General features: G+C 39.3%; 2 protein-coding genes and 1 long non-coding RNA gene across 5 annotated transcripts; 2 read left to right on the plus strand and 1 right to left on the minus strand.

The window, feature by feature from the left end:
• Positions 1-798: 798 nt before the first annotated feature.
• Positions 799-21,615, plus strand: drn (doctor no). 3 transcript variants are annotated; one of them, XM_017164950.3, is made up of 5 exons: positions 799-1,418; positions 13,622-14,051; positions 14,123-14,281; positions 17,186-17,378; positions 17,440-21,615. In XM_017164950.3, exons 2-5 carry the CDS (start codon positions 13,953-13,955, stop codon positions 17,586-17,588), a joined length of 600 nt encoding a protein of 199 aa, XP_017020439.1. In that variant the 5' UTR covers positions 799-1,418; positions 13,622-13,952; the 3' UTR covers positions 17,589-21,615. The 3 variants fall into 3 exon arrangements, with proteins under 3 accessions (XP_017020439.1, XP_070142656.1, XP_017020440.1); XM_070286555.1 differs by lacking the exon at positions 799-1,418 and adding an exon at positions 13,177-13,285; XM_017164951.2 differs by lacking the exons at positions 799-1,418; positions 13,622-14,051; positions 14,123-14,281 and adding an exon at positions 16,412-16,600.
• On the minus strand, positions 5,915-11,962 carry LOC138928774 (uncharacterized). The gene is made up of 3 exons (XR_011445122.1): positions 11,920-11,962; positions 8,114-10,359; positions 5,915-6,655 (listed from the first exon to the last, which is right to left on the minus strand). It is a non-coding gene; the product is annotated as an uncharacterized lncRNA (long non-coding RNA).
• LOC108073374 (uncharacterized) lies at positions 14,493-16,846 on the plus strand. Its single transcript, XM_017164948.3, has 3 exons — positions 14,493-14,741; positions 15,043-15,419; positions 15,524-16,846. The coding sequence occupies exons 2-3, from the start codon at positions 15,155-15,157 to the stop codon at positions 16,438-16,440; spliced, it is 1,182 nt and encodes a 393-aa protein (XP_017020437.1). The 5' UTR covers positions 14,493-14,741; positions 15,043-15,154; the 3' UTR covers positions 16,441-16,846.
• Positions 21,616-22,326: the final 711 nt, after the last annotated feature.

A 22,326-nucleotide genomic window follows, 5' to 3' on the forward strand; every position in this document is an offset into this window, starting at 1 on the left:
CAGGAACTCTGTTTTAATTTAGTCACAGCCCCCTGCGCTCTCTGTCGCTGCATTGGTCTTTTGTCTCTGCTTCCTCTCTCCGTCGTTCTCCCTCCTACGCCCCTTCCTCTCATTCGTCTTATTGTGTGTGCACTTTGCACTGTTTTTGCTAACGGGCGCTGTTACTTAACATAGTCGTGGTTTTCAGTAGAAATACGCATTTTCGACCATCTTTGCTCGAATCACATTTAATTTATTTCTTACTTGCCATCTCTCTGGCGATTTCTTTTTAGCCCGTCATTCTCTCCCCTCCCCGTGCACTCGCACACCAGCCAACGGTGCTCTCTCCGAGTTAACAGCGCTTCTTTCTTGTAGAGATGGTCGAGTGAGCTGGGTCTAAGTTCGTGTCACGAAATGTTAGCGAATATACATAAGCAAAATATAATTTACTCAAGAATATTTAAAAAGGAAAACAAAGTTTTACTTTCATATCATTGGAGATTAAATATATGTATTTTAATTATCAAATTAGTTAATCTTAATATTTGTATTTTTTAATTATATAATATAATAAATTATAAAATATAACAATTTTTATGGAAAACCAATCAATCAATCAATCTAAAATGGTTTAAAATCATGTCTTACTTTACGCCCACAACATAGTTCGTGCCTTGTTTTACACCGCGACCAGAGGCAACCGCCGCTCACGCACGCACCGCTAGATTGAAGCCAGCAGAGCGCTGTGCCGAGTTCACCACGAGCTGGCTGCAAACGCGACGAGTCTTGCTCATTTCAGTTCGAGACTTCAGTTGGAGACTTCACTTCGCGTTTGGAGGATAGGATCAGATCCACAATTACCCACAACTGTCATCGTCAGCGCAGCGACTTGCTAACTAATCGAAAGAAATACTGTAGAATAAAGTAAAGAAATCGCGCTCCCCTCCCTCTCTCTCTCCGCCCGTTCGCCTTGTTCGCTGGTGTGTGCGCCGCGATAAATCAGAAAATCAGTAATCCGAAATCGGAAAACTGCCAGCGTTTCGCTCGCAGCTCGCAGTTCGCAGCTGAGAAAAACCGCAGGACGCAGCTCTCCTGCACTCTGCGTGTCGTCGTGTGCGTTAGTTAGTTGTGCCCAAGGAAAATCGAAAATCCTGCTTGGTTCCTCGCAAACGGAGAGAAACCGTTTTAAAAAGCAAATGCAAACGAAAGAAGAATAGAAAACAACTGCGTCGTGCACCATTTTGTGATATATTATTTGCCCCTTCTCCTGCAACAACGATCCCTGTGCAATTCTCTGTAAAAAAAAATTAAATAATTACTAGCAACCAATTTAATTACTGCGAAACCATCAAAACGAATAATTTCCAACTGTGATCCGAACAAAAAACTCTGAGTTTTTGTTTCAAGCCTGTGTAATTTCCACGAAACGGATTGGAAAAGTAAGTGAATTCAATCGAGAAAAAAGAAAATTATAAATTATTTCATTTTCCTCTTCGCTCGCCTACGTTGCGATTTCACCACCATCAATTCCCCACGGTCACACTCTCTTCACCACAGCCACACCAATACACACGAGCGAGCCTACGTCACATGTGCGTGAGTGTGTGTATGTCTGGCTAGCGTTGCCATGTCGCGCGAAATACGAAACAAAAAATTTAGGAAAAATAAATAAATAGCAGTTAAAAGAGCTCGGAAAATGGATTTATTGTTTCCCAATTGAAGAAACGTTCAGATATTTAATATTCTTTCTTTCAAACAATTTCCCGATAAAGACATTTGAATATATAATTTATTTTCAACAAAATATATTTTTGTAAAACTGATTACTACATAATTAATTAACAATTACGTACTTTGTTTTCCATTTATCTAAATGTTCTGAACTTAAACCTTGATCAAGTTCGTATCCGTTTTTCGTTAATATTTTTCGCTGTGTGCAGCCAACAGCAGCTGCTGTCTAACTTTTAGTTTTGGGTACTTTGCCAACGGAATATTACGACTTGCCAAAAAACTTAAACTGAGGCGAAAACCCAACCGCGAAGGACGTCGCCTGCTGATAAGTGGAAAACAAATGACTGATAGCTCAAGTACATACACACACCACCGCACACACGCTCCAATGCTGACAGAAGATATCGCATAATTTAGGCAACATTTTCCGCCTTATCGCCGACCCTAACTAAAATTTCTTTATCTGCACTCCACGACTTTTTTTTTGTGTTTTGTTTTCATTTTATTTTTACTTTTTGCCTGCAGTGCGTGACTGGAATTTTTTGCTCACTCACTTCGGATGACTCATGTAGACCCGTATTTACAAACATATTTATATAGCGAATTTGAATTATCTACGGATTCTTATCAGCAGCTGCATACGGGTTTCGGGTGCGATGACAACCCTAGAAACAGTAGGGTGCTCGCTTAGCTGATTTGTATTTTCCCAATTTCAATTCCCTTTTCATTTTCTCGGTGACTCACTACTTGCCATTTATGTTTTTTTTTTCTTTACAAACTCCAGCTCACCTTGTAACAATTATAAAAGAGTACATATTGGTGGCTTGTGTGTTTGCTGCATTTTTGTTTGCTTTTTTCTGTGTTGCTTTTTGCATCCCACACGTGTCGTTGCTAATCGGAAACTTTTTGGTTTTTATTTATTTTTCGTTTTCTCATAAAAAGCTATTGTTTTGTATCTCCGCGGGGCACGTTTTCTGTCATGCATGTACATAGAGAATTTCCACACGTCAGCCGCAATCGCACTTTATTCTCGGTAACTCAGAACCTGTACCTGAATTGAACGACTTTCTTGAAATTTCTGCGTCCCATTTCGCCATTTTCCATTGAATTGTGTGTGGAGAGATAAGAGAGCGAATACGATTCGAGCGCTAATTATTTTTGATTGGCTCGGCAAGCAGACATGTTTACGAGTGAATCAGAAAGCCAAATAATAGTCGGTGATAGAGCATAGTAGGAAACACTTGAATTCATTTTCGTTGATCTTTGTTCAAGGCAGTTTTATCGTTGAAATTGGCAATTGATATCTGGCCTCACATGGAGAATAATAGCCAATGCAACTAGAGATTGTAATAGCGTATTAAATTGATCGGTTTTGACCCTAAAAATCTCTTTAAGTTGTAATGATTCTAGAAAAAATTAATCTAAAGAAATTTCAATAAATAATTTTAATAAATAATTTATTCAATGGTATAAACCCTTTGCTTGTAAATAATCAATAGTCATTCAAGTTCAAAGTCTATTGATTGCTAGCGTGTTTGTTGTTTAATCACGCTAGTGATTCATGGAGCCGTTAAATGAAAGCTATACACGTCATTTAGAAGTGAGTAAGGGAAATTGTTTGCCACAAATAATGTTTGCAGAACCTTCCCGATCCCAAATGACTAATCCCCCTTCTTAGCTATTGTTTGCTTCAGATTCTTGGCAAAAGTCGCAAAACAACAACACGTGTCGTTGTCTCTCGCTTAATATCTAAAATTATAAAAATTGAAATTCTGGCAAAAACAACAGACAAAAGAGCAGCAGCGCTTTTAAACAAGTTTTGCTGTCGTTCGAATGAAAAAAAAAACAAATGGGGAAATCAAAATGAGTTAATAAACATAAAAACAAACAAACGGCCGAGCGTCTCACGTACTAACGATATACATATATTTATCATTTATATATATCCGTAGTGTGTACCCCCTTCCCCATTCCGCGCTACGCCTTTTATTTTTCCCCTCTATTATTTTGTTGTTGTGGCAAATGCTAAATGCTTTTATATAAACACACAAATACGCATCAGACTCGGGACTGATAAGCGTATAGAAAAAAATATCAGACGTCTGACGTTGGACGCGTGAATGGCCGCGGCCTCATTTTCAGTTTGGGTTTGTTTATAGGTCGCGTGTAAATGGATGCCGTAGCACCCGCACCCCAGAACACCCCAAACCACCCACCCAACATATGGCATCTCGATCGGAGCTTCGGCTCTGTTCGGTTTGTATCGGATCGTAACGTCTCGTTTTCGGGCCTTTTCATTATCTTTTGTTGCCGTTTTCGAAATGTTTTGTGCGGAGCAGAGCGCTATTTATAGTACTCTAATCCTCTATACTTGATCTTCTTTTTGTCCGTTGTCGTTGTGTTTTTATCGTGTATCTCTCTTTTTTTTAAGTTATGCAATTTTTTCTTCTTGTTTTTGTTATTGTTGTCTCTCCATTCATCCATATGTGCTGGGTGTACAGGCTGTACCTCGATTTCGAATATCCAATGAAAATGGGCATTAAGTATGCACATAAATCTGATTTTTTTCGGGCAACACAATTACGGCGATAAAATGCGGGCGTAGATCCCAAATGTAAATTAATTTGGTGTCTGCATAAATTGGATTAATAGTGAGTGGATGTCATCAATCAATGGGCCCTTGCATATTTTATCCCCAGAATTTTCTTTATCAATGATATACACAAAAATGTGTATGTATTTATGTGTACATCGTTGTTTATTTTCTGGGAGAAAACCAAATAAAAATAGACCAGAACCACGAAAATAGTGCCAAAAATATTTAGGTCAACTCATAAATTTCACCTAAATCCGTATTATTTTATTTGATTTATTTTGCCCATCAATGGTAGCGGGCTATCCTTGGCTGCTAGTCCTTGATTGTCTGTCTAACATACATAGCTGCCGTATTTCAACTTTAATGCAATTTTAATTTCCTGGCTTTGTGTATGAGGAAACCGCAAAAACGAATAAACAAGACAACAAAATAATATACAAAATCAAGCCACAAAGAGAAGCGACAGGGGGAAGGAAAAAATAACAACTAAAATAAAAGCCAACAACTGGCTCACCTTGTGGTTGGTTGGTCGAGAGCCACAAATTTTCTATCCAACATCGATTTTCCCATTGCAATGTCTAACCTTTCTCCTCCCTATTATTGTTATCTATTCCCCCCTAGTTTGTTTTTCCTTGTTTTCAATTTTCTCTTCAATTTGCCGTACAGGTTTTCATTTTTTTCTTTCATCTGGTGGGAATCGATTTAGGCGCCCGATTGGTTTTTAGCCCCCCGCCCACGAATTAAAGTTGTGCCCGATGGTAAAGAGGAGAAAAAGCTCTCGCCAGCAATTTAAATCGACTGGTTTTCCTTTAATTTCCTTAGATTTTCCTAAGCGCCGACAAACACAAGCCTGTCTGTGCCTGTGGCGCGCATATTCACCACATCTGGCAACCATGGCGACCGTTAACTTCCCTGCACCATACCGCCCTGCCCCGCCCCGCTCATGAACCGTTACTCCAGACAAAATGAAAAGCGAAACTTTTCCTGGCCCTGCCTTTTCCTTTGTGCGCTTCCTTCGACTGCCTCGCCCTGTTCACTGGACTTCTTTGTCTCGCCTTGGTCTTCAGTTCATTGCCTTTCTTGGCCGAAGAGAAGAGCGTATGAAAGCAGCTGAAAGACGCGTCCAAGAGGAGCCAAGAAAGGAAAGCAGGAGCAGCAACCACAGCCAATCCGTAATGCATAAATCAATAAAACCAACGATGCACGCTGCTTTATAATGTAAACGAATGGAAACGCCACCGCCCAAAACAAAGTCATCATTTCATCTTGGCTCTGACTCAGCTGCAGCAGCCTTCAGCTGCTCAAACTCATTTCAGCTGAACTCATCCCATCTGAACTCGAGGAGATATTCTCTCGGTTCCCTCGACAAAGTTCAAGCGCCAACGGCAAAGTTCAATAGCACAAAATGGCAGTTTGCTAAACGAATATTACTCGTTTTACAGGCCAACCTCCCTAAAAAGACAAAGGAAATCCTAATAGCTCAATGAAAATAGTTCTGCAGAATACATTGTGTATAAATGATTATGATAAAATATTAACTATAATTTAAATGGTAAAACAAAGTATTATAATAATATAATTACTGAAATATATAATTACCAGCTTGGTCTCTTTATCACGCATCTAAGTATTTCAGTTTAAGGAAGCTCTGCTGTATTTTCATCTAGCTTTAAATCCATCTTCCACTCCCATGACTCAAGGCTTCCGCATCTGTCATTGTTTTGCTTTTGTTTTCGCATTTTCCGTCAGTCTGTCAGTCAGTCAGTCATCGAAATGACCACAGTCTTCAGTCTGCAGACGAGACGAGAGTTGAGTCGATTTTTAAAAGCTCAGAGAGAAGAGTCTTTGAACGGCCTTCGCTGCTTGTTGTTCCAACACATAATGCCTGCCAGATTGGATCGCGCTTGGTTACTTCTTCTTTGTCTTGGATATATCTCTCTTGCGTTCGTTTCGTTGTTTGTTTTGCTCCTTTGTGCACTTACTTTTTGTGAATTCTATAAAACTGGTTTCTCCTGCTTTTCGGCGATGTGTGTGCGGATTGTTGAATCGCGGCCATAACACCAGAGCTACGAACTCCACTCCACTGCCACTTGCACTCCGCTACCCGCTTCGGCTCCAAATGCTGGCTGTCTGCTTGGGTGATTTGATTAGCCCATAAAGCCCATAACAACAGCGACTTCGAGGTACAGTGGGTTCAGGTTTTTTTTACCAATTTGCCCATTTGTTTCGTCACTTAGTTCTCACTTTATTGCAACATCTCCGACATCAGCGCTATTTTTACCCCTGACTTTTTGCCCGCATTTTCCACATTTCCACACTGTAACGCAATTTGTGTTGAGTTGGCCCACTCTAAAGGAACACAATGGCTTGACATTCATTCGGGTTTTTTTGAAATATCTAAAATTATTACTGAATTTTACTAACTATAGTTATTGGCTATAAGCATGTGACTGTTATACAAAATTTAATACATTTTCCCCATTTACCATATCTGTGAAAAGCAATATAATATAACAATATACCCTTATTTTATTTTTTGTGTGACCGTATATGACGTCTCGGTTTTGTACGTAATGACACTGTAATTCTTCTCGTTTTATTGCTGCAATATCAATTTGCCAATTAGTTCCGCTTCACACGTTGGCTAATATTCAGTACTTCACTACCTCGCCTTTGTCCCACCTCTTGTTACTCCTCCTCTTTCTGCACTTCTTGCGGAGCTCCCCTGCAGCGTTGCCCCATATGACGATCTTCATTATCATCGCGGTGGTTGGTTTCTTGGTTTGTCAACTCACCAACTCCAGCTCTCCTCCCTACACTAAATGCGTCCTGCTGGCGAGGGGAGAGGGAGAGCCGCAGAGCTACTCTTGTGGAGCGTTTCATATTTCATTTTCCCATGCGATTTTCATTAATCTTCAAGTGTCTGCTATGCGCCAGTGTGCGTGTATGTGTGTAAAAAGCAACTGAGAAAACTACTTTATAACAATTTAGGGATTGCTAGGGGGTAAGAAAGAGGGTGGGGAGGTGGGGCAAAAGATCTTCTTCTCCCTTGCACGCAGACTGACAGGCATTGTAACTGCACACCTTGCTATTTGTTTTCTTCTCCTTCGTATTTTATTTATTTTTTTGTAGTTTTTGACCTGTAGCAGGCAGTGTAGAAACAAGAGAAGAATGAAGGAGAAGAGAGCAAAAGTTGTGGTGACTTTCGCTGCTAAAAGAGAGGAGTTTTGCAAGGCCCCAGTGTCTCCCCCTCTATCATCTCTCTGTAGCCTTTCCGGCCAACGCCTGCTCCTTTTATTTTTATTTTTATGGCCTTTGCCTGCTACTTCTGTTGCTTTTTGCCTTCTTTCATTGCCTTTGCTGCACACACAAATGCACATAATTCATAAAAAATGGTTGTGAATTATTGGCGCTCGTAAATTCTTATAAATGAATTTTTTAAATATACGAGTTCGGTCAGCAGCAGTGAGAAAAACGGGTTCGCTCTGGTTAAATGCAATTCCGCTTTAGTCATGTTAATTAATTATGCGGTCGAGTGAAAATCACTTCAATCAATGTCCCTTAGTTATAAATAAATGATACATTAGCATCGGCCAAGGTCAGTTATTAAAGCTTACCTTCACGTTAAAAATTAAAGATAAATTATACTTCAAACCAGAATAATACTTTACTTTGTTTTTTTTATGTGCTAATATTTTTTTAGTTATTAACGGTCATTTATAAAGAGTATTTTGTCTAAAGTGTATTTTTACCAGCTTGAAAACACATGATTATTTCTAAGAAAACAAGAAAAATTACGTCACGTACTTGCTATTTGAACGTTAAACGTGTCCATTAAATCACGTGGAAAATACATTTGAAAATACAGGCAATATAAATCGATCCATGAGTAAGCTGGTGTGTGTTTTATAGTATACTGCAAACTATTTTTATTTACAGAAAATCGCTTTTGTTTTTGTTTTACGAAAATACACAGCGAACAAAACTAATGACTGTCGTCGTTTCTTTGTTGACTCAAAAACAAAGGGAGCTGAAAAGGAAAGGGGAAGCCCACTCGATGCGATTCGATAGGTAAATACTCGTAGCGTACGATAGCCTTTTCGATAACGATTGCCGCAGTCTGCACTTAAATGTGACAATCTGTTTATTGCTGCCATTTGTTGAGTGCCTCGCATCTTGTGTACATTTGTGTGTTTGCTCCTCATCCTCCGTAATGGCCGCCATTGTTGTTGACTTCTGTGGTTCCTTCTCCGTTTCGCTCCACTCCTCTCCTTTGCTTTTGTCTGGGCTTGGATTGGACCCAAAGAACAGTCCCGGGTTCAAGGTGAAATCAGTTCAAGTCCGCAGGGCAGCCTGTGTCGTCTGTTATTTGTTTGTATCCTGCCACGCAAGCGATCGCTGTACAGTCGAAACTCCTTCAAGAGGACATACCAAAATGAAGTTCCCAGCACGCACCTATAGAAATCATGGTCAGTTTTGATTTCTTTTTATGACAATCTTACTTTCCTTGTAGTTTTCATCTATAGGAAGCTACACTGTAACTATATGTCCAGTTTTAACCCTCCAGAACCTCATCCCTTTTCTGCTGCCTTTCCTGTCTTCAAGCGAAACAAATCAATAGGTGGGCTCGGTGGAACAACCCTCTGTTTTTGAACTTGTACTCTCACATCCGAATACGAATCCGAAACCCAGGCATGTGCACATCGCACCGAGTTTTTTGACCTATCGCACATCATCGCATAGCATTTTGTTGTTCGGTTCCCAGCTCCGCTCCGTGTGTAATTTTGAACAGGTGTTTCCCAGCGCTGTCTTGCTTTTTTTGTGGTTTTGTTTGCCGCATATGTATACACATTTGGTATGTACAGAGTATTAATCCTAAGCTGCCCTGCCCTGATGTCTGGTATCAGCCTTTTATTTTAGCCTTTTAGCTCATGGGTTTATTTCTCATCCATTTTCGTATTACTTTTCGGGGGGGGCGTCGTTCAGGTTTGAAAATTTTTTTTTTTTCGCAAAAAAAATTGCCGGAAACAAGAGGCCGGCGATGCTGTCTGGACTGGTCTGGTCCCGACTCTTGAAGCGATCATTTATTATGGCAAAATAACACTCCTTGAGTTCTGCTCAAATGTAGTCGTCATATGATTTCTCGCCCGTTCATAGTTTGTAATTTATTTTGATTAATGATGGGCGGCACCGACTCACGCTCTCCTCCACTCTGTTTCTCCTATTTTTCTCTTCAACTTTTCCGTTATTTTTTTCGTCTTCAAGTCTAAATTTAAACCAATTCTATTGACACGCTCTATGTTGTGCATCCAGACCGTTTTGATTGATTGTTTAAACAATCTTAAAGCAATTCAGATATGAATATCTATAGGCATTATTCGTTACAACTCTCTACAGATTTTTTAGGGCTAGAAATCCTTTCTTTTATTGCTAGTGGCATCCGAAATCGATCGCTTTCATATCATTAATTTGTTTTTTCGTAAAGGATTAAATATAGAAAGAGGAATATTAATTTGTCTAATAATAAAACAATACAAAGGGGTTATGCTAAGTCAAAGAGCGAGCAAAGGGTTAAGAAGGCTTAGGGGTTAAGCTGCTGCTTGAATGACTGACCGGAAGCTCTCCACATTCTTTGAAGTCGAAGCTTAAGCCTGAGCTCTCCACTTGGAGCAGCCATCTTGGCTTGGTTCTCCCGCCCTCCCTCTCTTTCTTTCTTTCTCTCCATTGCTGTCGCTGTCTCTATCTGTTTTCAGCGCTCCTTTTGCGCACATTTTACTAAAGTTTAATAATTCAATGCGCGCGGTCGAGCCGCTGATGTTGTCTCTTTGTTGCATTTCATCAGCATATGTTGTTGTCGCTGCTGTTACTGTTCCTCCTTTATCACTGTTGTTGTTGTCGCGCTCATTAATATGCAAATGTGAGTCAGAAGCGCGGCGAGCGGTGTGTTTGTTGCGGTTGTTGCTGTTCTTGTTCTTGTTTTGGAATTCTCTCTTACCTTTTATGCTTGCCCATCATCATTATCATCATCGTCGTCTCCGTTTCGAGTCTCTTTCCTGTTGTAAATTTCAGTATTTTGAATGCAGGTCAACAGCACATTAACCTGTGTGTGTGTGTGTGTGTGTGTAATTTGTTTACTGCTGTCCATTTTATTTTTCTTTGCCCTTTTATCAGAGTTTTCAAACTACCAAGCGGTTTCTGTAGTCGACTGTTTGATACCTACAAGTTTACAAGCCGCATCAATTCCCATGCGGTCTCATGTCCGCAGAGCTTGATAAATAGAACAATACACAGAGAGAAAAGAATTGAAATTTGGAAAATATTAAATCTATTTTTCTTAAGCTTATTATTATATTGTGCCATATTCTCGCAGTGTAAAATCAGACAAGTTGCTCAATAAGTATGCAAAATACCCTAGAATTGTATTTAAAGCAGCTTTAGCCTCCCACTTTGCTGTTATCGCCCAAGCCTTGCATAATAATGCTGTTTCTACATTTTTCTTTCTTTCATTGTATTTTTTTGCAGTAGCAACCACGCGCAAATTTTTTTCATTGTTGCTAATTGGTTTGCACTTAGCACTTGCATTTATTTTTATTTTTTATATTTTTTCTTATGCAACTCACACAAATGCGCATTTGGTGGACTATCGGCTGCTAGAGCGAGATGGATGTCAACAAATAATGACGTCACGCGCTGATGTCTAGTGATGTCGTCATAAAGTTCGCCCCAAAAGAATCATATGATTTCCTATTTGCTTTAATGGCCAACACTTTAACATACAGCAACAACAACTACGAATACGTCGCACACACATACACAGCCACTCACTCACGCTCGCCAGATAACAAAACGAATTCGCTTAAAAATAGCAGAGGTCGTTGGGTCGGGGAAAGGGGAGGGCTGCGGCGGCGGATGAAGACAAAACAAAATAAATAAACTCTATACATACATATGCCCAGCTTTTATTTGTTGGCCACAGCAGCCGCGCGTGCTTGTTGACGTACGTACGTACATATGTATGTACATATCCATCTACGTACATCAGCCTGGTACTCTCTTCAACAGAGACGGAGAGTGGGAGAACTTCGCTCTCTGCCACTCTCTCACTCTCTGCCCGCTTGGCCTGCCAATTGTTGTGTGGGGAATTTTTTCTTTTATTGTTGACATTTTGATTAGTCCACCTCCTGCGAGAGTGTATGTGTATGTGTGTGTGGGGTGGAGAGAGGCGGAGGACAGCTGTTTTGGCTTTGCAATTAAATGACAACAGCAGGAAATCGAGCACACACACAAACAGCCAAACTTGTACATTGCACTTTGTTTGCTTGACTATAAATCAAAATAATTTTTCAAAAGCAAAATTCAAAGTAAAAATAAAGGAAACGTAACGAAATTATTTATGGCTGCGCCCACTATACAAAAACAACTCAATGAAGAAAAACGCAAGGCAAAGATGTTCAGATGTGATAATACAAATCTTCATAATCATTCTTTCTTTAAAAACTTATATCATTAAATACGAATCCCTTCAGTAAGTTGTAGCTGTATGTATATATTCCACGTAACTTTAAAAAAGGCTTCACTGTATGTAAACGCTGTGCTAATGTAAAACATCTTACCTCGCTTCATATGTCACCTCCACCACCGCCTCCTCGTACACCTTGATGTAAAAAGCCAAACTCACCACGGCAAATGTTACGCTCTCTAAAAAAAGAAACATATTCCCCATGCTACGTTGTAAATGTAAAAGTTGTTGAGGCCATTTTTTGTTTTTATGTTTTACCAAAGCCTCCTCTGTATTCGGGTAAAAGTTTTTGTGCTGCGGTTGGCCCCAAAAGTTGTGCAATACGGGAACTCCCCCCTAGAGTAATTTAAGCCATTTACTAGTTTGTAATTTATGCCAGCCTGTTGTAACAGCAGAGTGGCGCTGCTAGGTTTCTCACCACTAAGGTCAAATTTTTATAACAGAATCCCCACTCCGCCATCCACACCAATACATTCGTAAGCGCTGCGTGTACCCATTTTGATTCTTGCCCCAAGCTCCACGGCGTCGCATTGAAAATAACAGTAAATGTTATTGCGCTCAATCTCCTCTTTTCTCTGCCCTCGCTCTTTCTCTCTGGCCCTTTTCCTTTCTCCGTCTCTCCTTCTTTGTTGGCCATGTAACTGATGGTTCAATCTCCACCTTCTTTGCTGTTCTTATTGTTGTTTTTGTGGCTGGTGGATGGCTTTTACCATTTTGCCATTACGTTTTGACTTTGCTTTTTGCACGGCGAGAATTTTTTGAGGCAATACTATATAATATTTAATTGCGTTTCAGATTCAGACTATTACTTTCATGAAATATTTATTATTCGTTTTAAAAATATCAAAATATAGAGTTATTTAAAAAGGGAAACTTTGTTTCATTTTTTCGAGTGTACATTGTAGCTATGTGTATATCTCCGATTTCGCCCATAACTCTCTCTCACTCCGTTTGTGGTCTTCTGATGGATGTGCAGTTTGGCACGTCAACTGTGCAACTTTTGGGAAAGTAAACTGATCGCGATAAATCGATACTTGCCTGGAATTCTCTGTTTAATCGATCGGCATAAACAATTGGATGTGTTCGGGGAATATACATCAAATTGTGGTGGAACCGTTAGGTGTGAGGCTGCTTTAAATTCATTAAACATAAAACCAAACTCGTTTGCTTTACTACCACTTACTACAGAGCTCGTTCTCTGTTTCTTTTTCGTTTTTTTTTATTTTTATTTTTATTTATTTTTTGGTGGGAAAACTGGTTTAGGCTTGATTTTTCTCTCGCAGCTGCGAGTGTGTTTGTGCGATATGCTTGACAGCCTTGAAGAGAGCAAAACGAGAGAAAAAATAAATAAAAAACAAACAACATAGTCTTACTTGTCATGTTGCCTTTTTTTGTTGCAACATTTATTATACCTCCAAACATACATATGTATGTACAATATATACTTCCTACGTGTGCGTGTGAGTTTTGTTTATAGGCAGTGTTGCAATGCGGTTCAATGCAACTTTGTTGCAAATAATCAATATCAATCTTTGTAATGCACTTTAATTGCCAACATAATTTTGCTTTATAGAAATTGAAAGGAAAAAGAAAACAAATTTCAAGCACTTTAACAAAAAGTTATATTTAAAAAATAAATTTTAATTTTAAATAAATCAATTTAGAATATGAATAAATTTAAATTGTGTTTTATAAAAGAGCTCTAAAATTTTTGACCATTAAAAAAAACCATTCGCATTTAAGATTTCTGCTTCAAGATAAACTTTACTAACGTTTCTTCTTTCGATTTCTTGCAGCTCGTACCGCGAATTATTTGCAGTCACGAATCAAAACACAAGCGCAGCCTAATAATTGGACGAACTGATTTAACAACAGTTAAACTGAGCGCCGCAAATCAACAGCAAAAATAAAAACAACAGTTGCGAGTTGCAAGTTGCTAGTACGTTGCACGTTGCCAATTTGAAATTGCACGCTTCCACGACTGAAATCCAAGCAGGAAGGAAAGGAGCCGCCGGTGCCGCTGCCACACAGCAGGAAGAAGCCGAGGAAACTTCGCTGGGCGAAAGTAAAATCAGAGAGAAACAACCAATCCGCATCAGCACACTCACAGAGGCGCTCTAGCCAGCCATGGAACGTGAATCCAACCCAATGCAACCCATGTGCCGCTCTGGTTGCGGCTTCTATGGTAACCCAGCCACAGATGGTCTCTGCTCCGTATGCTATAAGGCAAGTTCTTAATACGATCTCTATCAAGAGTCCCCCTGTATTAATTGTTTTCACATTTTCACCCACAACAGGACTCGCTTAGAAAAAAGCAACAGCCACCTGTGAGCAGCACACCTGTCTCCGTTCCAAGCCCACAACCTAGCCCCACATTCAGTCCGGCCATTGCAATCACCAACACCGCACAGCCCACAGTCACCAGTTTACAACAGCCACACAACGATGTTAAAGAGGTGAGTGTGAAGGACTTGTAGGATATAAGGAAACTACTTTGGGAAATTTTTTTTAGAGTTTGATATTAATATAAATAATTAGTGGTTAGGATTTAAAGTTGGTTCCTCGCAAAAAATTATAAAGGATTATAAGATACAAGTTTCGATATACTTGGGCCTAAATTTTCTTAATAATCAGATTAGCCTGGGATTTAATGCCCCCATATATATGTAGTGTACTTCGGACTCGTTTAGTTACTCACAAATTCTGTTGATTTTTGGACATAAATTCAGTGTTATCTTAAGTGAAAATTGTTTCAACATATTTTGTTTGTTGTTTGCGTGAAAAGAAGTCGGAAATATCCAAGGAGTTGTCTGCACTTTTCCATTAGTTCTCTGTGTGTTCCTTGTGTTAATGTTGATGTGTGTGTAAGACACTGATGTGACTCCCACCAGCTACGCTGTTGCAACTTTAGATAAGGTAAAGTCTACTTGAGTTCCAGACACCATCCAAGAAAATATGCTTGGAAAATCGCTGCGGGACCTAGCTCAAAAAAATCTTGGCGGAGAGGTGAAGGGTCTAGAGATGGCCTAGATAGACATAAGGAGTTGCTAGGATTCTGAATAACATAAATTTGCTTATATTTTACGAGCCATTTGGTTAATATTATCACCTTAAATTTGCGATTCTTCTGACTAGAGCTCCTTAGACCCTGTGCTCCAGGTGTCTCTCTCTAAGTCACCTCTGAAACCCCCCTGAATCACACAACCTCTCGTTTCAGTTTAATGTCACTCAACTGGCATTCCCATTCGATATTAGTGTAAAGCATTCCTTTTGGCTCGGACTCTAAATTCTGTGTTATTTCGAAATTTAAAAACATTTAAATCGCCGAGATGGTTAATTTTGGTGCCTTACCTCAAAAGAGATCGGGTCGCGTCCTGCCGCCCAAACGCACTCCAGTTTCTGCATCCAAATCCAATGCTGGACCTGCTACCCTTTCGGCAGCGAGCCGCCTTATGCGAAGACGGCCGGCGATCGGCAGTAGTGCCTCGGCCAAGCGAACCACTGCCGGTGCGCTCACCAATCTGAGTGGACGGCTGGCCGGTTCGCCAAGTCTGGGCATGTTCCATAGTCAGAGTCTGCTTGCGGACCCAAAGGGTACTACTGATTACTCCTCTTACTGGGTCTACCGGCGTCGCCCAGACGCACTAACCTCGTTTCCCACCTACACCTCTCTCCTCCACTTTGACGCAATGCTGCAGCACAAACAACAGCTCTTCGCCAGCCCCCCGTACCGCCGCCACGCCCCCTCCGACGAGCCACCGGCCTTTCTGCTCTGCAAGTCGCCTCTACAGCTCCCGTTGGACTTGCTGCCAAGGTGTCTGGTGCCGGGCCAGCTCTTGCCGCCCACCCAATAGCACCATCTATCCCTATTCAGACAACGTTGGCTCCCAAGAAGAGTTCGCTATCGAAACGCGCGTTAAGCGGGGGAAAGGGGGTGGATCCTTGTAACCAGACCAAGCGGCGCGTCAAATTTTCGTCCCATGTTAGCGCACAACCTACGGATACCACCATCACTGCCAAGAAGTCAGCCCGAATTGGAGAATTGCAGCTGAAGAAGCGGGTCAAGACACTGAAGCGGATTCGATCCCGTCGGGAAGGTGGCCACGGTGGCAGTGGCATAACACCAGACACCAGTGGCATACTCGCCACAAGCAATCAGGATATTAACACCATCATTGATGTGGAAGCCCTGAAAGCACCACCACCACCACCACCACCAGCACCCCGTATTCTACGCCTCAACGTTGTGGGGAAATCTTCGCCGGCAACTGGGAAATCTGCTCTTGCAGCGGCCCTTCAACGGAAGGCCAAGAGAACCAGACCATCTGCTGCTGTAGAGTTGGATAAAGCCACAACAGCAGGAGTAGTTAGAACAGCGGGCAAAGTAGGCAGCGGCAGTCGGATCAGGAAAAGTGTCAAGACCACAACAAAGGTGATCACCAGCAAGGCTGGCGGCGGCAGCAAGCAAAAGTTGCTGGGAGCTAGTTCCCATTCGGTTACAGGAAGCAGTGCAGGATTAGCGACGCACAAGAAAACATTGTCGGCGGCGACAGCTGGACTGAAGCGACGTAAACCACAGCCAGCGAATGGGCGCCGAGGCTATGGAAAAGCCTGAGGGCGATGACGACCAGTCGGAGAACTCCGGGGAGAATCAGCAGAAGTCGCCGTCGATGCTGCGAAAACGTGGCCGGAGTGGTACACCCAATGAAGGCGAGATTGTTTGGGACAGGCCGCCGACGCCACCAAATTCAATAGCTCGTGTGACCAAGAAGCGGGTAATCATCATCTATAGCACATCGTTCGACACTCTTGTCCGTTCTGTCAGCCGCTAGGCGAGTCACAAAATAGATTCCAACTCAGTCGGTACGATAGGAATTTTTGGCGGGGAGCCCAGGCGCGACCACCGCTGCAGAGGCAACCGCCAAAAAGAGACACCATTCTCAGACAAACCGAGAACATTTCGAGCTCACTAGCATTTGCTTTTAAAATAAAAAAAAAAAAAACAAATAATAAGAAAGAAATCACTTCAAGGTTTTTTCAATGCAGTTTGATGAGGACAACGACGACCAGGAGAATGCATAGTGGGGAAAAATTTTGTGAAGACGTACATATATAACTTGGAAATAAATAGAAAAAAATTTAAGACTTCAGGAACTGATATTTGGGGAATATTTTAGAAGCTTAGAAATTAATTAAAAAAAGCTTAGATTAATACCTTTAAAACTTAAGTAGTTGTACAAGTTTCCCTTCCCAAAGAGCTGACTTTAGCTGGTGATGATGATGATGCTCTTAGTGCTAGTGATGTTGTCATGCATTTTTGTCGTGTGATTAACATTCCTTTTCTTTTTGTTTCTCTATAGAAAATCACCGATGAAGCCGCCGCTGCTGCCAAAGTCAATAGCGAAGCCATCACATCGGCGACTGGTCCAAACACTTCCACACAAGCAGCCGCCTCGGCCAACGAGGAGGATGATAAGGACAAGGAAGACGATAAGGATGCCAAAAAGAAGAAGAACCGATGTGGCGAGTGCCGCAAGAAGGTTGGCCTGACCGGTGAGTAAAACTTTCCTTACCTTAAATATAATAATTACTAATGAGTTATATTCTCTTATAGGTTTCCAGTGTCGCTGCGGCGGTCTGTACTGTGCCGTGCATCGTTATTCTGATAAACATAACTGCACATTCGATTATAGAGAGCATGGCGCACAGGAGATTCGGCGCAACAATCCGGTTGTCGTTGGCGAGAAGATTCAAAAGATTTGAATTTCGATATTGTGCCAGTAACAGTAAACAGTAGCCGTAGAATGATAATAACCAACCTAAACATAATAAGAGTATATATATATGCTACGCTATAAACAACCCACAACCAACAACAGAAGAAGAAGAGCAAAGAAACACACACACACAAATCCACACAGAGAGTAATAATACTATATGAATCGATATAAACTGTAATTGTAATTGTAATTATAATGTAAACACCAGCAAAGGCAACAATAGTACAGAGAAACGATAACCAAATACCCCGCATAACTGCAGTAGCAACAACCTGGAACAACAACGGCAGCCATTTCGATGCTCAACAACAAGGTGAAGGATAGAAGCAAGCATTGCCACCCATCAGCCACGTGCAGCACAAGGAGCAGCAAGCATGCAGCACCTTTGTACATCTTGAACCAGACGTGTAACAGCGTTAGAGCAAAGTGCATACAAATAAACACGACGGCTGAGAATGGCAATTGTTGGAAGCGGCAGCAATATAACATCGTTCATCCATCCATCATCAAGCAACATGGAACAACCAACAAGCAGCACAACAACAACAACTACTACAATAACAACCGATGGACCTTGGTCGCCTGCTGAGCTGGGGCTGAATGAAACCGTCTTGAAGGAAACAACAACTACAACTGCTAGAACAACAACAACAACACCTTTCATCGACTAGTGTTGAATCATTTTATTTTTCTTTTGTTATTCCAAAAAAATACAATTTGCAAATTGTTTGTATTTAGCTAAAAACACACACACCGCCACATTTACAACGACAAGCAAGCACACAACAAAAATCAACCATTGTTACCATGTTACATACAACGCAACAGCTTTTAAGTAAGACGATGTGTGTCTTTTGTTTTTGTAATTTGTTGGAGTGTATTAAATAATAAAAAAAAAATAAGAAAAAGTACGAAAGCATATAGAAAAAAAACTTCAAGAACAAAATTTAACAAGCCCCCCAATCACACACAAACACACACACCAACCAACTCTTTCTCAATTCTTAATTATCAGCTACTAAAATGAAGAAGAAAAACAAAACAAAAAACAAATATATATTAATTAATTATGTATATGTATTAAAAAGAGAAAAAGGAAAGAAAAAAATATGCAAAATTTAAGCGTAAAAAAACAACAAAACCCTCACCATAAAACAAAAGCAAAAAAAAATGTAAAAAAAAAAACAAAACAAAACCTGAAGAAAAGAAACCAAGAATAACGCAATTGTGTAGAAGAGAGAGAGCTCCTTAAAACAGTTTGCTATAAAACCAAGACCACGCCAAGCCAAGATAAAAGCGGAAAAGAGAAATTGTGCGAGCGAGGAGAGAGTTAAGCCAGGGAGAGAGAGAGCGAGAGCAGGGCGCGTTTAGTGTAAAGCAACTTGGAGCATAACAACTCCCTAATTTAGAGATATATAAATATATAATTATGTATAATTAATTAGTGAATCAAAGCAGGCAAATGCAGTGCAAGCGGCGTTTTTTTCTTCGTTTTACGTTTTACCTTTGGCCCCCCCTCCTGTTCCCTGCCCACCCCCTCTAACATAAAATTGAATTGATTTTAATTTTGATTAATTTTGTCGATGAATTATATACATTTTATATGCATAATATTAACTATATCTCTACTACATCTACATAACTGGTAGGCTACATGTACATGTATAGTTTTCTTTTTTGGTATATGCACGTTAAGGCGAAAAGCGAAAGATTTAAAAACCAGCTAAAAAACAACACTTATTCTATAAATATAGAAAGGGCGAAAAGAGAGTGGTTACAAAAGAAAATTCAGCAAACACACAAAAAATTTGAAATGCAAAATATACACACAATAAATATATATGGTTCGTCTTTAGATTTCTTTATTGCTTTAAGCGTTATTTAGTTTTTCTTTGTTTATATTAAAAACACACACACACACACACAACAAGCAAACAGTTTTTATTTCCGCTTTCTCTTCATTCTGTAGTAAATAATTTACAATTTTTATTAAAATCAATTTACACCTATGCAAATATAAATTTAAAACTAGCGATAATGTGTTGTTAACCCCCTAAAACTTAAATACAAAAATGAAAAAAAAAAAATCAAAAACAAAAACAAAATTTTAAGTAAAACTAAAAACTTATCAATAACAACAAATGGAAATATTGCAATAAATTTTGATTCTACAATTAAAAAAAGAAAGAAAAGAAACTCCCTCACGACCAACCAATAATCTATGACACACACACAGAACTGAGTGAAATCGTTATCCTTTCGCAGGAACAGAAGCAAAATGAAAGCCGACACCAAACTCGCCTTTAACCAAACGCCTTTCTCCACACTTTTCAGACAAGACACAAAACCAGGTTGATTACTGGCAAATAAGATCAGTTTCTAGCTAGCCAAGTGCCCTTGGTCACCAGAGGCAAGGCTAGCTACAGGCTGATGGGCGGAATCTGGGGCTCAAAGCGGGTCACCACATCTCATAGAGACCCTCATTGGGCGCCAAAGATTCCTAAGCAACAGAGCAATAGTCAAAGTCCAGCCGTAGGAGTGTTTAGTCAAAACATTTGAATTGTACAAAATCAGAGAGATGGAAATGAAGGGAAATAAACAAAACATCAACTAGAAACCGACTTCAATATTTAATTATTACCGAAAGATGAAAAGCAAGTGTACAGATCAAGAAATAAATAAAAAAGAGAAATTAGGGATGCAACCAGCAACAAGAACAGCAAAATGTCATTTTAATTTTAATTTATCCACCATAAAGAAAAGGCAACCACTTTACATTTTATACGTATATCATAATTTAACGCATTATAAAAACCCTTAAAATTAATTAGTAAAATTGTACACCACACACGCAAAACGGGGGAAGAATTTTAAGAGAAATAACAATACAAGTTCAGCACAGTTTACAAAATGTTTCAGTAATAACTTCAAACGATAAATAAGAGTAATATTATATACTTGAACAAGTTTCTGTATTCTTTGCATAGTTGTAGGTTTTCATTTTAAAATAATTTACGATAGTTTACCATAATTTACAATGCTTTAGTGTGCTTTTAGTTGAAATTGTGTTTATATGTTTAACGAAACAAATAAGAAGAGTAAAGTGAAAAGGCAAATAATAATTATAAAACTAAGCGTAATAAAAAACTTTTATTATTATTAACCAACCAACGTTTATTCTAGTAGTTTCTTATTAATAATATTTACCATTACCATTAATTATTAATTATGATTTATATATATTTTTTTTTGTTGTGTGCACACCTCTTAGTCACTTTTGCGCTTATAAGCTAATCAAGCCACACATACACACACATACAACCCCAACCTGATCCTGAACCCAATCCTGATCCAGTACCCAACCATCCGGATCTTATTCCGCAAAAAAAAAAATACTATTTGTGTTGAATCTTTTGCAATTGCTAGCCGAATTTGATGATTGTTTCGATTCTTACCTTTTTTGGAATATGTGAACACTGTTTTGTTGAATGGAAAACCGGAAACGGAAACGAAACGAAATTAGTTGACATAAGCGTATGAATGGGATATTATTATTATGAACCTTATGAATGCATCCAATCTATCTACAGCCACTTTATGCGTATATAAATATTGTACTAATGTGTAATTTGTAATTAAAAGCGAAGAATATCTGCGACCAGGTGAGGTGAGAGAGCGATAGTAGGAGGTGGTAACAGTGAACATATATTTAAAACACAGAAACGGTAAAGCTAGAAAATCTAAATAGAAATAGATATATACATGCATATATACCTATATATATATATGACCCTCAGATCTGAGCGTATATAAGAGCAACAACTATTTTAATTAAACTTAAACAAATGCATAAACAAATACAATAAAAAAATAGAAGATAAAACAAGAGCAACCACAACAAATTTCACGAACGAGAAAACCCAGATGAACTTCAAGATTTATATAGCTAACTAAAGAGATCAAGAGATATAATGTTCAATAAATGGCGATTATATAATTTTTAAAAACAATTGCATGTTTTATTTGTTCACCTTAATTTGGCAAAAAAGAGATTCCCCCTTCTGCTTTCCAAAAAAGAAAACCCAAGAAGCCAAGCCAAGCCAAGGTGCTAAGTAGAATAGATACGAGGAAGGAGATCGAGGATAATGGAGGATCGGGGAAGGAGGATTTAGTGGCTCTGGGGATCCGCTTTGCAGTATATGGTTGGTTCATACAATAGTTATTAAAACCTTAACTAAAGTCACAGCAAGTGTTCAAAAGTAAAACTCAGTAACTACCTAAACTCAGCAAGTAAATTGTAATAATAATAATAACAAAACAGTTTTGTGTGTGCTTATTTCGTTATGATAATTTGTAAACAAACACAATAATACAATTAATCAATTCATAAAGCAACAAATTAAAAAGGTTTTGGATCAGTAAATGAAATCTTTAAGTGAAACAAAGAGAGATACAGCAAGCAACAATTTCAAATATTTGGCAGATTCTTCGCGAAAGGCAAATCTATTAATGAATGCGTAGATCTAAGGGAAATCGAAGGAAAATATATATATATATATACAAGATATAACAGTTAATGAATGATGCAGCAGCAATGTCGTAAAAATAACAACAACAAAATATATCTTAAGTATAAATGAGTATATATATATATAGACTATATCTGTATATCTGATAAATGAGAAATCGCTAAAACTGATAAACTTAAACCTAAGTAAAAT

Source organism: Drosophila kikkawai, chromosome 3R (genome assembly GCF_030179895.1).
Source record: "Drosophila kikkawai strain 14028-0561.14 chromosome 3R, DkikHiC1v2, whole genome shotgun sequence".
Lineage (NCBI taxonomy): Eukaryota > Metazoa > Arthropoda > Insecta > Diptera > Drosophilidae > Drosophila > Drosophila kikkawai.